Source organism: Mobula birostris, chromosome 18 (genome assembly GCF_030028105.1).
Source record: "Mobula birostris isolate sMobBir1 chromosome 18, sMobBir1.hap1, whole genome shotgun sequence".
Lineage (NCBI taxonomy): Eukaryota > Metazoa > Chordata > Chondrichthyes > Myliobatiformes > Myliobatidae > Mobula > Mobula birostris.
Genome location: NC_092387.1, coordinates 8,380,412 through 8,394,543, shown reverse-complemented (window position 1 = coordinate 8,394,543; position 14,132 = coordinate 8,380,412). Strand labels below are relative to the sequence as shown.

The following is a 14,132-nucleotide window of genomic DNA, read 5'->3' as shown; positions in this document are numbered from 1 at the left end:
GCGCAGAGGAGATTTACAATGATGTTACCTGGAACGGGGAGTATACCTTATGAGAATAGGTTGAGTGAACTTGGCCTTTTCTCCTTGGAGCAACAGAGGATGAGAGGTGACCCGATAGAGGTGTATAGATAAGAGGCATTGATCATGTGGATAGTCAGAGGCATTTTCCCAGGGCTGAAATGGCTAAAACGAGAGGGCACAGTTTTAAGGTGCTTGGAAGTAGATACAGAGGAGACGTCAGGGGTAAGTTTGTTTGTTTGTACGTACGCAGAGAGTGGTGAGTGCGTGGAATGGGCTGCCAGCGACAGTGGTGGAGGCAGATACGATAGGGTCTTTTAAGTCTCCTGGACAGGTATATGGAACTCAGAAAATAGAGGGCTAGGGGTAACCCTAGGTAATTTCTAAGGTAAGGACATGTTCGGCACAGCTTTGTGGGCCAAAGGGCCTGTATTGTGCTGTGGGTTTTCTACGTTTCTGCTCCTAAATGGCCCAGATATTCCTGCCACTTCAATTCCCCATCCCACTCCCACTCTGACATCCCGGTTTTTGACCTCCAACTCTATTTCAACAAAACCTGATTTTGTTCTACAGATCCTTGTTCTAAACACAAGGTTCTACAGATGCTGGAAATCCAGAGCAGCACACACAACATGCTGGAGGAGCTCAGCAGGTCTGATCTGTTGAGTTTCTCCAGCAAGTTTGTGTCCAAAGCAAGTTTGACAGTTTCTCATGTTTCAACCAGGCATGCCCCAGGCCCAAAAACTCTACAATGAACTTCAGATAGTCAGAATTGTCCAGTTCTGATGAAAAATCCCCATTGTGCAAGTTCTTCCTCTCTCCACAGATGCTGCCTGACCTGTTGGATATTTGCAGCATTCTCTTCCATCTCCGATTTTCAGCCTCTGCAGAGATGCATCTCACAGTTCCAGTAACACACATCAAAGTTGCTGGTGAACGCAGCAGGCCAGGCAGCATCTCCAGTCGACGTTTCATGCCAAAACCCTTCGTCAGCACCACAGTTTCAGTGTTGTTTTGTTTCCTTTCTCCTCCATTCTCACCCAGCTCAAAACATCCACCAGACAGATAAACGAACTAATTCCACCATGAATGGTCCCAAGCCCGGCTGTGAAAAGAGCATGGGGCTAGCAATACCATCCCATAACAATCCAGAGCTACAGAAACGGCAACAGAAGCTCCAAAAACCTCATCCTGGGAGAGTTAGAATCTTAAAATGGCCTACACCTGGGGGACAACTTGAAAGACTGGCTCGAACAAAAGGACTGTGATAAGCTGTTGTTGGCTGCCATTGCCCCAGTAGGGTTGATGGCCTTCAGTAAGTTACCCAGATAAACAGCAAGTATCAAGCCTACAGAACCCTCTCTCAACTGGAACCAACATTATCTGCATCATTCAGTCTACAGCACTCACAACATTCCCTCTGTGTTTTTTACAGCTGCATGGACCAACCATTGCTATAAGCAGGAAATTTTTTACAGGGCCTGAAAAAGTGCGGCAAATTATTTTTTTTTTGTAATATGCATAAATGAATATTTAGAATGAAAACTGAAAAAGAAATCACACTTTTGATTTTATTTATTAACTGGAGAGTATAATGAAACACGGTACAACAAAGAAAATCATTCATGTTTTATAAACCTTTTCTAGCTGCGTAGCAACAAAGGTTATGTCTGTGGGAGCATTCAGTTCCTGCACAGCCATGCACCTTAGAGGGAACGGTGCTCACTCTCTATCCTATTACAGGTATTTTTTAAATTTTCTCCACTCCTGCCTCTTCTCTGCTTATTTCACTAGTTTTCCAAGATTTGCTGAAATGTCATTAATCTGGGATGTTAACTTCTATTTCTCACACGATATATGCTGACTGACCTACTGAGAAGGCTCTCAGTCTGAAACGTTGGCTGTTCCTCTCCATTAATGCAGCCTGACCTGCTGAATTCCTTCAGCATTTTGTGTGTGTTGTTCTGGACTTGCAGCTATGCAGAATCCCCTGTGCTTATTTATCATTATCCAGCGTGTGCTGTTTTCATTTTGAAAGAAGATTGATTGACTTAGCATACATTAAATAAACTTATTACACCTCAGGTTGAACAACGATCACCCTTTGTACTACAACGTAGATAAATCATGGTTCTTATTTCTACTCAACCAAATTTTACACAACCAAAAAAATTCTTTCCAAGACTGAGAATCTCTCTAAGGCCTATTGGCACCTTGATTAGTAACTTCAATTTTCACCCTCTATTATTTTAAAATATTTGGAGTTTAACCTGGTCAAATGTGAGGTGTTGCACCTTAGTAGGTCAAATGCAAAGAGACAGAGCAGAGTGCGCGTACATGACAGTGTGGATGAGCAGAGTGCCCGTACGTGACAGTGTGGGTGAGCAGGGTGCCCGTACGTGGCAGTGTGGGTGAGCAGGGTGCCCGTACGTGGCAGTGTGTGTGAGCAGGGTGCCCGTACGTGGCAGTGTGGGTGAGCAGGGTGCCCGTACGTGGCAGTGTGTGTGAGCAGGGTGCCCGTACGTGGCAGTGTGTGTGAGCAGGGTGCCCGTACGTGGCAGTGTGTGTGAGCAGGGTGCCCGTACGTGGCAGTGTGTGTGAGCAGGGTGCCCGTACGTGGCAGTGTGGGTGAGCAGGGTGCCCGTACGTGGCAGTGTGTGTGAGCAGGGTGCCCGTACGTGGCAGTGTGGGTGAGCAGGGTGCCCGTACGTGGCAGTGTGGGTGAGCAGGGTGCCCGTACGTGGCAGTGTGGGTGAGCAGGGTGCCCGTACGTGGCAGTGTGGGTGAGCAGGGTGCCCGTACGTGGCAGTGTGGGTGAGCAGGGTGCCCGTACGTGGCAGTGTGGGTGAGCAGAGTGCCCGTACGTGGCAGTGTGGGTGAGCAGAGTGCACGTACGTGGCAGTGTGGGTGAGCAGAGTGCACGTACGTGGCAGTGTGGGTGAGCAGAGTGCACGTACGTGGCAGTGTGGATGTGGATGAGCAGAGTGCACGTACATGGCAGTGTGGGTGAGCAGAGTGCACGTACATGGCAGTGTGGATGAGCAGAGCGCACGTACATTGCAGTGTGGATGTGGATGAGCAGAGTGCACGTACATTGCAGTGTGGATGAGCAGAGTGCACGTACATAGCTCCCTGAAAGTGGCTGCACAAGGTGGTTAAGAAGGCACATGGCATGATTGCCTTTATTAGTCGAGGCATTGAGTTCAAAAATCAGGAAGTTATACCACAGCTTTACAAAACTTTACTTATGCTGCATCTGGAGTGCTGTATACACAGACACCCCACCCTGCAAAACCTCACTTCAGGGAGGTAGCACCATCAATTTGCGGGAGACTCCCGGGAGAGGTGGGATGGCTGCAATAGAGTAGCTCCTTAGCAGTTGGCCAGCTAGATTAAATAATGTTAGCTATGCTAATGAATGAACAACACCTGTTAAACTCACCTCAACATGTCTTTTACAGTCTTAACCCACCGTGGGCAATAGAAAAGTCACTTTTTCAAACAGCGCAGTGAGCAACACTGTCATTATTTTTGACCCCTATCAGGCAGGGGTACACTTTATATTTTCTTTTTTTTTTTGAACACTCTGCCATGGCGCGCTCTCACTTTCTCTCTCGTGGTCGCTCGCGCGTGCTCTCTCTCTCTCTCTCACTCTCTCTGGCTGACGCGCTCTCACTTGCTTTCTCTCTCTCTCGCTTGCCTGCTCTCGCGCTCTCCCTCTCTCGCGCGCTCTCTCGCTCTCAAAAAAGTGATTTCCGTGATATTGTATATAATTTGCGGGCATCAGGGAGCCACTATTCGTATGCGGGAGACTCCCGGAACTTCCGGGAGAGGTGGGATGTCTGCATACAGTTTTGGTTACCCCATTAATGTTGTCTGGATTAGAGGACGTGTGCTAAAATGAGAGGCTGGAGAAGCTTGAGTTGTTTTCTCTGCAGCGGCAGAGGCAAAAGGGAGATCTGACGGAGGTTTAGAAGATTATGAGAGGCATAAATAGAGTAGACAGATAATATCTTTTCTTCAGGGCTGAAATGTCTAATACCAAAGGGCATGCATTTAAGGTGAGAGGGTGTAATTTCAAAGCAGATGCAAGGGGCAAGTTTTTTAAAACACACAGGGTGGTGGGTGCCTGGGGTAGTGATAAAAGCAGATACATTAAGGACTTTTAAGAGATGTTTAGATAGGCACATGAATGTGAGGAAAATGGAAAGATTGCGTAGGCAGAAAAGATTAGTTTAATTAGCCATTTGAATACAAATTTAATTGGTGGGCTAAAAGGCCTGTTCTATGTTCTATTTTGCCCAAAGCATGCATGATAGCCATAGACCTTATCTTCCTGTTTAAAAATTATCATTTTATCAAGACTCAATTGTTCACACGGGTCTCAAAACCAGCTTGGCTCAGTAAGAGGCTAAGGTTATGGGGTTCTGGGTTTTCTCCAGAAACTGCAGCACTTTATGCTCTTGTCTACATCCACGGTGTTGAGCTTGAGAGAATTGGGAGCTTCAAATTCCTAGGAGTGATCATCACCAATAGCCTGTCCTGGCTGAACCACGTAGAGACCATGGCCCAGAAAAGTCAGCAACACCTCTACCCAGTCAGGAGCATGCGGGAATTTGGCATGCCCCTGTCAACCCTCACCAGAAACCATCCTCCCCTCCATGGCCTCTGTCTACACTTCTCACTACTCCAGCAAAGCAGCCAGCATAATCATAGACCTCACTCACATCGGACATTCTCTCTCATCCCCTCTTCCAATGATATAAAAGCCTCAAAGCAAGTATTGTACGTTTTCACAAACAAACCCACGTGAGATCTTTTACGTTTAAGAAAAACCGTAACAACTGTTATTGCAACTGCAATGCTGAACACAAAAGGTGGAGTAACAGAACTTTACATAATAAGCCAACATGTCAGACCAGCCTCGTAAAGTGAACCCTAACTCAACGTCGGTGGTTGTGAATTATACACATTTCCACCAAGTACATTACCCTACACAGCCTCCCCCCCCAGAATTCACGGACACCCATATTATGAGCCTGTCTGGAGCTCGGCTGAGCTTCCTGGCTCAGATCCAGTGTTCCACGGGTGGAGGAACAGCAGGTGCCTCTGACTCATCCTGCCGTGTCTTGACATACTTATGGTCATGCCGTGATGGCAGGGGCACGGTAGTGGATTCCTCCAAATTTTGGTGGGCTGGTTTAAGGCGATCTGCAAAATACATTCAGCTTACCCCTCGTATCTATGATAAAAGTTTCTTCTCTCTGTTGCAAAATGTGGAACGAGCCATCGTAAGGGGGCCTAACGGGATGTCGGTGTGTCTCATGGTAGGTGAAAACAAACAAGGCAGAATGTAGGTCAACAGGAACCCAAGAGTGCTGTCCGCCGTGATGGGAGGTAGGAATAGGTGAAAAGGCATTGAATTTACTGAGGAGGGTAGATTACTGTGAGAGGCTGACCAGGCAATCATGGCATTAAAACCACCCGGCACTCATAATGGCTGCCCATATACCAACTCAGCCACAGACAAATGCAGGTTCTCTTTTGGAGCTGTTCAAAGCCTCAGCAGGGCCCATGGGAGACGATCAACACCCATTTGCCAGGGTAGCCGTCAGAGCAGCCCTTAAGGAGTGGTGAGACTGTTTGCACAGGTCATTGGACTTCAGGTGATCCACCATTGTGTGATGTAGCCTAACACCGAGGCTCTGGGCAAGTGCAGCCCAGAGGTCTGAAATAAATTGGGGACCACAGCCAGAGGAAATATCAGATGAGGTGCCAAAATGAGTAACCCAGGTTCTGACGGACACCCGAGCCACATCTGCAGCCTTCAATGATGCTCGAGGGACAATCTCTGGCCACCCAGTGGTACAGTCCACCATGGTAAGGAGGTGTATGAAACTGCTGGCAGGGGAGAGAGGGAAAAAGAGGACCGACAAGGTCCACATTGATGTGGTCAAACCATCACTCAGAGACCTCAGAAGTTGCCAGTGGCACTTGAACATGATGGTTAATTTTTGCCTGCTGGCACTCCACACAGGAAGGGAGGGGAGGGAACGTTGACTCAGACCATGAGAGGCCTGCATCGGGTACTTTCATGCCTTACAAGGCACAGATTGGAAGTCTGTGTGGGGCGCCACTCCTCGCACAGACACTAGAGCAATGTGTGGTTAAGTTCCTTGCTCAAGGACACAAACACACTGCCAAAGCTGAGGCTCGAACTAGCGACCTTCAGATCACTAGATGAACACCTTAACCACTTGGCCATGTGCCCAGCACACTCCACACAGGCTGCAGTCCAATCACACGTATTCTTACGAAGGCTGTGCCCCACAAACTTTAATGTAACCAGTTTCTGTGAGGCCTTTTGGCCCGGGTGCGAGAGGCCTCTTATGGAGTCAGAACAGTCCGCTTCCAGTTTGCGGGCACTGTGGGGTGAGAGCATCCAGCTGAAACATCACACAGGAGAGAAACCCCAGCTTCCCAAACTTAATGTCAGCCAACCACAGGCCCGTGGCTACTTTTTGGTAAGCTTGGACCTCTGGATCAGTAGCTTGTCAGCTAACTCCTCAACGGCTTACTGTGAGGGGCAATCAGCCATGGCATTATTTTTCCCCTGGTTACACTGTGCATCAGTTGTGAACTCTGATATGTAGGCCAGGCGGCATTGCTGCCATGCAGACTAAGGGTCTGTTGTTTCAGCCGTTGCAAGTGTGAGCAGTTTGTGGTCAATGAACACAGAAATGGCGGGCAGCCACACTGAGATCGAGAAGCTGACGGTCAAATGTGCTGTACAGGGGGATGGAGCTGCTGGCTGAAGAAGGCGAGCGACTGCCATAGGTCTCTGATCAACTGCTCGTGCACAGAACCACAGCATAGTCTGAAGTGTCAGTAGTAATGGCTATAGGTGCATTGGAGAGCTGGTACACCAGGAGGGTCACACTAGAAAGAGCTTGTTTGGGGTCATCAAATGTCCACTGATCAATCAAGCACGTGATTAAGGTAGAGCCTTTAAGCACACTGTACAGGGGGAGCACAAGTGCAGCAGCTCATGGAATGAAGTGACGACCCGAAGTCCTTGACATCAATAAGCTGGCGGTTCTTAAGATCAGCTAATAGTCCTGAGGCACACAGGAAATCGGCACTGAGCAGAGGTCTAGCCAGTTTAGCCAGGACAAAGTTCCACGTGTAACATCACCCACTGAAGCAGAGCATCACCTGTCATGTCCTGTAGGTCTGGATCCTGCTGCCGTTGGCGGCTTCCAGTGAGGTCTCATCGCTCCCTGCCTTCTCAGCAGTAGGCGTTGCCGACAGCACACTCGCTTGAGCACCCGTATCACACAGGAAGCGTCATCCTGAAAGGGTGTCCGTAATGAAGAGTAGGTGAATCTGGCAGCTGCACCGGCCTCTGATGTCCCGATGCACTTGTGCTGTCAAAGCTGCAAGGCAGTTGGCACTTCCTCACGTTTGTGCCAAAACGAGCCTGGCGTTGTCTGTTTCGCAGCCATGTTGGGGGCCTTCTAACTGGGCTTATCGAGGCAGGAAAAGGAGGAGGAATGCCGCACCACTGCCTGGCTGAGTATAGACTATCAGCCATTTTAGCAAGCTCCCTATAGTCCATCATGGGTGCATTAGCAAACTTCACAGGCATTTGTTGCATGAAGAGTTCTTTAAAAATAAAATGAGGATGGTGATTTCCCCAGGAGAGACAGCATGTAGTCCATCAGCTTCAACAGTTTAGCATTGTGGAGGCCGGGCAAGGAGAGTTTTCAGCAATCGGTATTTATCAAGTTCAGGTAGACTCACCGTTCTCACAGTCACGGAGCTGCTGAGCGATGCTACCCCATAGAAAAATTTGGTGTTGTCAGCAGTGATTTCTTGCAACATGAATTGTACAAACCAAGCAACGGCGTTTTGCTCCCAAAACTCTGGCAGTTTCGAAGCAACTGTGTTGGCTGACGTGTAATAACTCTGCTCTAGGACAATTCCATCACTGTCACCAATGTAGATTTTCACAAATAAAACAATATGAGGGATTTTATATATTTTTTGTAAAAATGTAATAACATTTATTGTACTTGAAACACTGAACACATAAAGCCCAGTAACAGAACTTCACATAATATGCCATCACGTCAGATCAGCCTCTTAAAGTGAACTCCACCTCAATGTCAGTGGTTGTGAATTACGTACATTTCCACCGATTATATTACACTACAGTACCATCAGGCTCAAGACAAGATTCTATCCCACTATTACAATACTTAAATAGCTCCTTAGTGTGATAAGATGGACTCTTGACCTCACAATCTATCTTGTTATGATCTTGCACCTTACTGTTTACCTGAACTGCACTTTCTCTGTAGCTGTTTCACATTATTCTCCATTGTTATTGTTTTACCTTGTTCCACCTCAGTGCACTGGGTACTGATTTGATCTGTAGGAACAGTATGCCAGACAAGCTCCTCACATGTGACAATAATAAACCAATTCTGTTGCACTTGACTCAGACTTGCACTGCAGTACCGTCAGCATTCAGGTGAAATACAATTGTATGTTCAATAAGCTTCTGTGGATATCTAAAGAATCCTAAACACACAAGATCCCACTGATGCTGAAAATCCAGAGCAACACACACAAAAAGCTGGAGGAACTCACCAGGTCAGGCAGCATCTATGAAGAGGAATAAAGGGTCGATATTTCAGGCCAAGACCCTTCCTCGGGACTGGAAATGCCAGAATAAGAAAGTGGTGAGGGGGGAAAGATAGAGGAAAGAGAACAAGCTAGAAGGTGATAGGTGAAGCCAGGTAGGTGATGGAGGGGGAGAGGGAATGAAGTAAAAAGCTGGAAGGTGATAGTTAGAAAAGGAAAAGGACTGAAGATGAAGGAATCTGACAGGAGAGTGGACCATGGGAGGAAGGGAAGGAGGAGGGACATTGGGGGAGGTGATAGGCAGGTAAGGAGAAGAGGTAAGGGGTCAGACCGTTTTCTACTACAAGTCTGATTTCTGATCTGATATAATCAAAAATAGTCACCTCAAGATTAGACCTTACATTGCTTGTGCACGTTTATCACAGTTAATTTGCTGTCAACCCACCTCCAAGAGCCACGGCTTCAAATTATGGTCCATCAAAATATCAAACCCTAGTATCTCAAAGCAGGCGCAGAAATGATTGGAGAAACAGGTTCGGTAATTGTGCTTTAAGATCGGGTAGGCAGAGATTAGAGTTTTAACAATGACATCCTCAATGTCCGTCCAGACCTTTGTCACGCTGTGTCCATGATCTGTCAACCACTTATTAAGTGAAGACAATTTTCTGTACAACACAGAACACAGAATGGGTGAATTAATACAAAGCTGGATAAAGATTGCACTATGATTAACTTGTAGGTCAGGCACCAATAGGTATATTTTTGATATTACCTAACTGTATGAGCAACTTTTCCATGGATGGTCCCAAGCCTGGATGCGAAAGGAGGAGGGCTGGGCTTGGGGCTAATAATACCATCCTGTAAAAACCCAGAGCTACAGAAACACCAAAGACCTCATTCCTGGCAAGGAAGGGACCCAAGAAGGTGGGGATAACTTGGAAAGAATGGCCTAGGACAGGGGACTCTGGGGAGCTGCTGATGGTGGTGTATGCCTCAACAGGGTTGATGGGCTGCAGAAGAAGAAGTGTATGACTGGAATCGCAGGTCAGTTGTCTGGTACAAAAAGTACCAGTTTTTAATTCTATCTGATATGGGGCAGCAGGTAACATACCAGTTAGAGTAATGCTATCACAACACCAGCGATTGCCAATCGCCAATTCCCTCTGCTGTCTAAAAGGAGTTTGTATGCTGTCTCTGTGATTGCATGGGTTTTCCCTCAGGTGCTCCTGTTTCATCCCACACTCCAAAGATGGGTAGGTTAGGGTTAGTGAGCTGTGGCCATGCTATGTTGGAGCTGGAAGTGTAGTCTTCCCCCAGTGTGATCCTTGCTGATTTGCTTTGACACAAATGATGCATTTCACTGTATATCATGATGTACATGTGACAAATAAATTAATCTTTATAATGAGCTAGAAGACTCCAGTTATGCTCCCACTGAGAATTATTTTGAAGATGTTACAATTGGTGAATAAAATGGTCCCAGGTGACCCGGGTGAAACTGTCATGGCTTCACTGCTGGTGTCATACAAATTCCTATTACAAGAATGATTGATTGAGAAACATATTGCACCAACAGTACAACTGATATTTGTATTGGTTTACTGGAAAATAGGACAATGACATCATATTTATACCCTAAGATTTATCAGAAGTTCCTTTACTTTGTACTCAAGTGATAGAAAGGTTATCTTTTTTGTCACATCTACACTGAAACATACTACAGTGAAACGTGTCATTGAGTCAACAACCAACACAGTCCAAGGACGTGCTGGGGCAGCCCACAAATGTTGCCATGATTCCAACGGCAACATAGCATCCCCACAACTTACTAACCTGTTCATCTTTGAAATGTAGAACTGAACCGGAAGAAACCCACATGGTGACGGCAAGAAGGTACAAACTCCTTACAGACTATGGCAGGAATTATACCCTGATTATTGGTGCTTTGAAGTGCTATGCTAGTTGCCCACAAGTGTTGTGGGATCTGTCTAAATCAGTCATTAGTGATACCTGGTGCCATACATTCCCTCAATGACTTGCCCAGTTACCTTAACCAGTGTTTTCAATAATGATGTGAGATACTGATAGTGAAGAGAACAAGGTCTACTTTAAGATTTCTTTCCCCAACCCATTTAAGTACCTTTTGCTGCCACTGTCGCCATCTCTGATGAAATTCTTGCTATGCCTGTTGATAGCATAGTTTGTCAAGTGCATACAGATGTCATCCTGTCATCAACAACATACTTCAATCATTTGAAACAAGAATTTTACAAGCACCCTTCATGCCCACATTCCTTACAAACACTGTAACCTTCTCCAGTCCATTAACCCTTGGAGATGTCTGTATACCTCCAGTTCCAGTCTCTTACACACCTTTGCCATTGGTGAATGGGTCTTCAGCTGTATTGGTCCCAAACTTTTGAATTCCTTCCTTAAGGGTTTCCCTCTCCTACATCTCACCAGGAAGCTCCTTAAACCCATGAACAATGCTTTAGGTTACTTATCCTAACATCTCTTTCAATGCCCAGTTTAAAATAATCTCTCAAAACAAGAGATTCTGCAGATGCTGGAAATCTAGAGGAACGCTCACAAAATGCTGGAGGAACTTAGCAGGTCAGGCAGCATCTATGAAGGAGAACAAATAATTAACATTTTAGACAGAGACTCTTCATCAGGAGTGATGAAATAACCTCTGGTATCTATAAATCAATAAGCTACAGATACTACAGATGCTGGGAATCGGGAAAAAAAAAATTCCTGGAATTTGGTCAGATCAGACAGCATTTGTGGAGATTGAAAAAAAGACATAAGGTTTCAGCTTAATGACCTTTTTGTCCTAATGAGATTATCTCTGGCCATCTTCACCAATGAATCATAGCTCCCAGCTCTTTTGATTCTTGTTCATTGTGTTGTTGACGGCACCATGACTAAACTATGGATCATTCAAACTATAAAAGTGTAAGCTATTATCGATGCAAACTGCTAAGTCTATGTTCCCACTGAGTCTCTAGTGTAGCAACTGCTGATCTTTGTCTGTAGACCTGGAATGCATTGTCTAATATTAGTAATAATAACAATAAGTTTATTTATACATATAGCACCTTTCATACTTTAAGATGCAGGCTCAAAAGTACTTTACATAGATTGTAAAGCTAAATTAATATAGTCACAAAAATACGATACAAAATTTAAACTCATAAGACAAACATTATATAGAATAAAATGTAATCAAATATATCTAATTATATAAATGTAATCAACATCAGCAGGCACCAAGTAATCCTATAAGTAGGCCAAATTAAAAAAGTAGATTTTCAGAAATATTTTGAAACATTCCACAGTACCGGTCTGGCGTATCTCAGTCAGCAGAGAATTGCAGATTTTTGGTACATAAGAGCAAAAGGTCACATCACCAGTTCTTATACCCTTGGCTGTATGAACACTAAGAAACCAGTATTCATGGATATAAGATTACAATTAGAGATGCAAGGGGATAGACACTCCAAAATATATGGAGTAGCTAGACTATACAGAGTCTAGTACACAATTAAGAGTATTTTAAAGTTGATCCTAAAGGACACAGGCAGGCAATGTAATGACGCTAAAACTGATAAAATGTGCTGAATTTTTTTAAAGATTCTTGCTACTGTATTTCGATCAAGCTGCTTTCTTAGGCAGTCCTAAAAAGAGCGTGTTACAGTAGTCTAATCGGCTAAAAACAAAAGTGTGTATCAATTTTTCTGTTTCTTGAGATGTTATAAGAAATCAAACTCTTCCAATGTTTCTTAAATGAAAGAACACAGTCTTAATAATATGGTTAATATGTGATTTGTAACTTAGCTCAGAGTCAATAACAATGCCTAAATTGTTTTACTCCTGGCTTGATCTGGAAGGCTGGGTAATCAAGTTTATTTCCAAGATTCATACTGCTACCAATAAACAAAATTTCTGTTTTTCTCCCCCTTAATTAAGTTAAAGAAATTTGAGTTCATCCATTCTGTAATGCTCGCAAGATAGCAGACCACAGCTTAGAGCCTCGAGCTCATCTGGTGTAATAGACAAATACAGTCATGTGTTGTCTGCATAGCTGTGGTAATTCACCCTGCCTTTTGAAATAATCTGACTTAATGGGAGCATACAGAGTGAGAACAACAATGGGCCAAGAATTGATCTTTGTGGCACACCAAACACAGTGTCGTGGATTTTAGACACACAATCACCACAGCTAACAAAGAATTTTCATTTTCTTCCTGCTATACAAGATTGAAGCCAGCTTAAGGTGGTACCAGAAGGACCTGTCCATTGTCCCATTGAGATGCTTTACAAGAATGCTGTGATCTACAGTATCAAATGCTGCACTCAAACCAAGGAGAACAAGAACTGATATGTTACCTGCATCAGCATTAAGCCATATGCCATGAACTACTTTAAGTAATGCAATTTATGCACTAAGGGAGTGATAGTAGTTCAGAGACCTTCCCAAGCTTTTGGGGTCTAAAGTATAGACAGCACAAATTAGTGAGTTAGAAATGAAAACATGGCAGAATTCCAGGATTATTTAAGATCTTTGGTTGGCCAAACATTGTAATAAGGGGGGATAACTAGCAACAGCATGTGGCCTAATTACCCAGTAACATCTACCATCTTCCAGATGAGAAAAAGGCAATGGAGCCCAGATGGAGAGAGAACAGAGGATTAGGGGAAAGCCCCTGCAGGCCAGCTTTCCTGTCCATGCTGCTCTCCAGTGTTTGCTCTGTGGGTTGCCATGTTAGCACATCAATTAGCACGATGCTATTACAACTCGGGGTATAAATCCCAGTGCCAACTGGAAGGAATTTGTATGTCCTCCCCGTGGAATGTGTGGGTTTCCTCTGGGCACTACAGTTTCCTCCCACAGTCCAAACACATACCAGTTAGTAGGTGAACTGGATATTGTAAATTGTTCCATGTTAAGGCTAGGGTTAAATTGGAGGTTGCTCGAAGGCTCGATGGCTCGAAGGGCTAAGAGGGCCTATTCCCACTGTACCTCTAAACAAATATTTTTTTTTTAAAGTCAAGCTGGATTGCATTTGTCTGCAGCTGACCCAGCACAAAATGAGGAACTGCTGTGCACTTGTTCTTGCAGAGACGTGGCTCCAGTACAACATTCCATGCACTATCAATCTTCAGGCCAGGACACTCAGGGACTTGTATTAATATTATTCTTTTGTAACTGTATGTGCTACCGTAACTACATGTGCTGCATGCTGTGTGTGACTCTATGTACTGTGCTTTGCATCTTGACCCTCGAGGAATGCTATTTCATTTAGATGCATACATGTGTACAGTTGGATGACAATTAAGTTTGAACTTGAACTTGAGAAGAAAATCTCAAGTAGTTGTCTCTACCACATGTCAAACTCACCACTAGGCCCACACCAAGACACACTTCCAAGGTGACAACTTCCAAACTACTGCACTGATGG

The 14,132-nt window shown here is 44.9% G+C and overlaps 1 protein-coding gene across 3 annotated transcripts in view; it reads right to left on the bottom strand.

Annotated features, from left to right (window-relative positions):
* Positions 1 to 14,132, bottom strand: part of LOC140211927 (tubulin polyglutamylase ttll6-like) — a 73,979-nt gene that overhangs the window by 33,957 nt on the left and 25,890 nt on the right. For all 3 annotated transcript variants that reach the window (XM_072282153.1, XM_072282152.1, XM_072282151.1), the window contains 2 exons: positions 10,808 to 10,893; positions 9,113 to 9,332 (listed from right to left, as the gene is read on the bottom strand). In XM_072282153.1, coding sequence (XP_072138254.1) covers positions 9,113 to 9,332; positions 10,808 to 10,893 — 306 coding nt within the window. The remainder of the gene's footprint in view (positions 1 to 9,112; positions 9,333 to 10,807; positions 10,894 to 14,132) is intronic.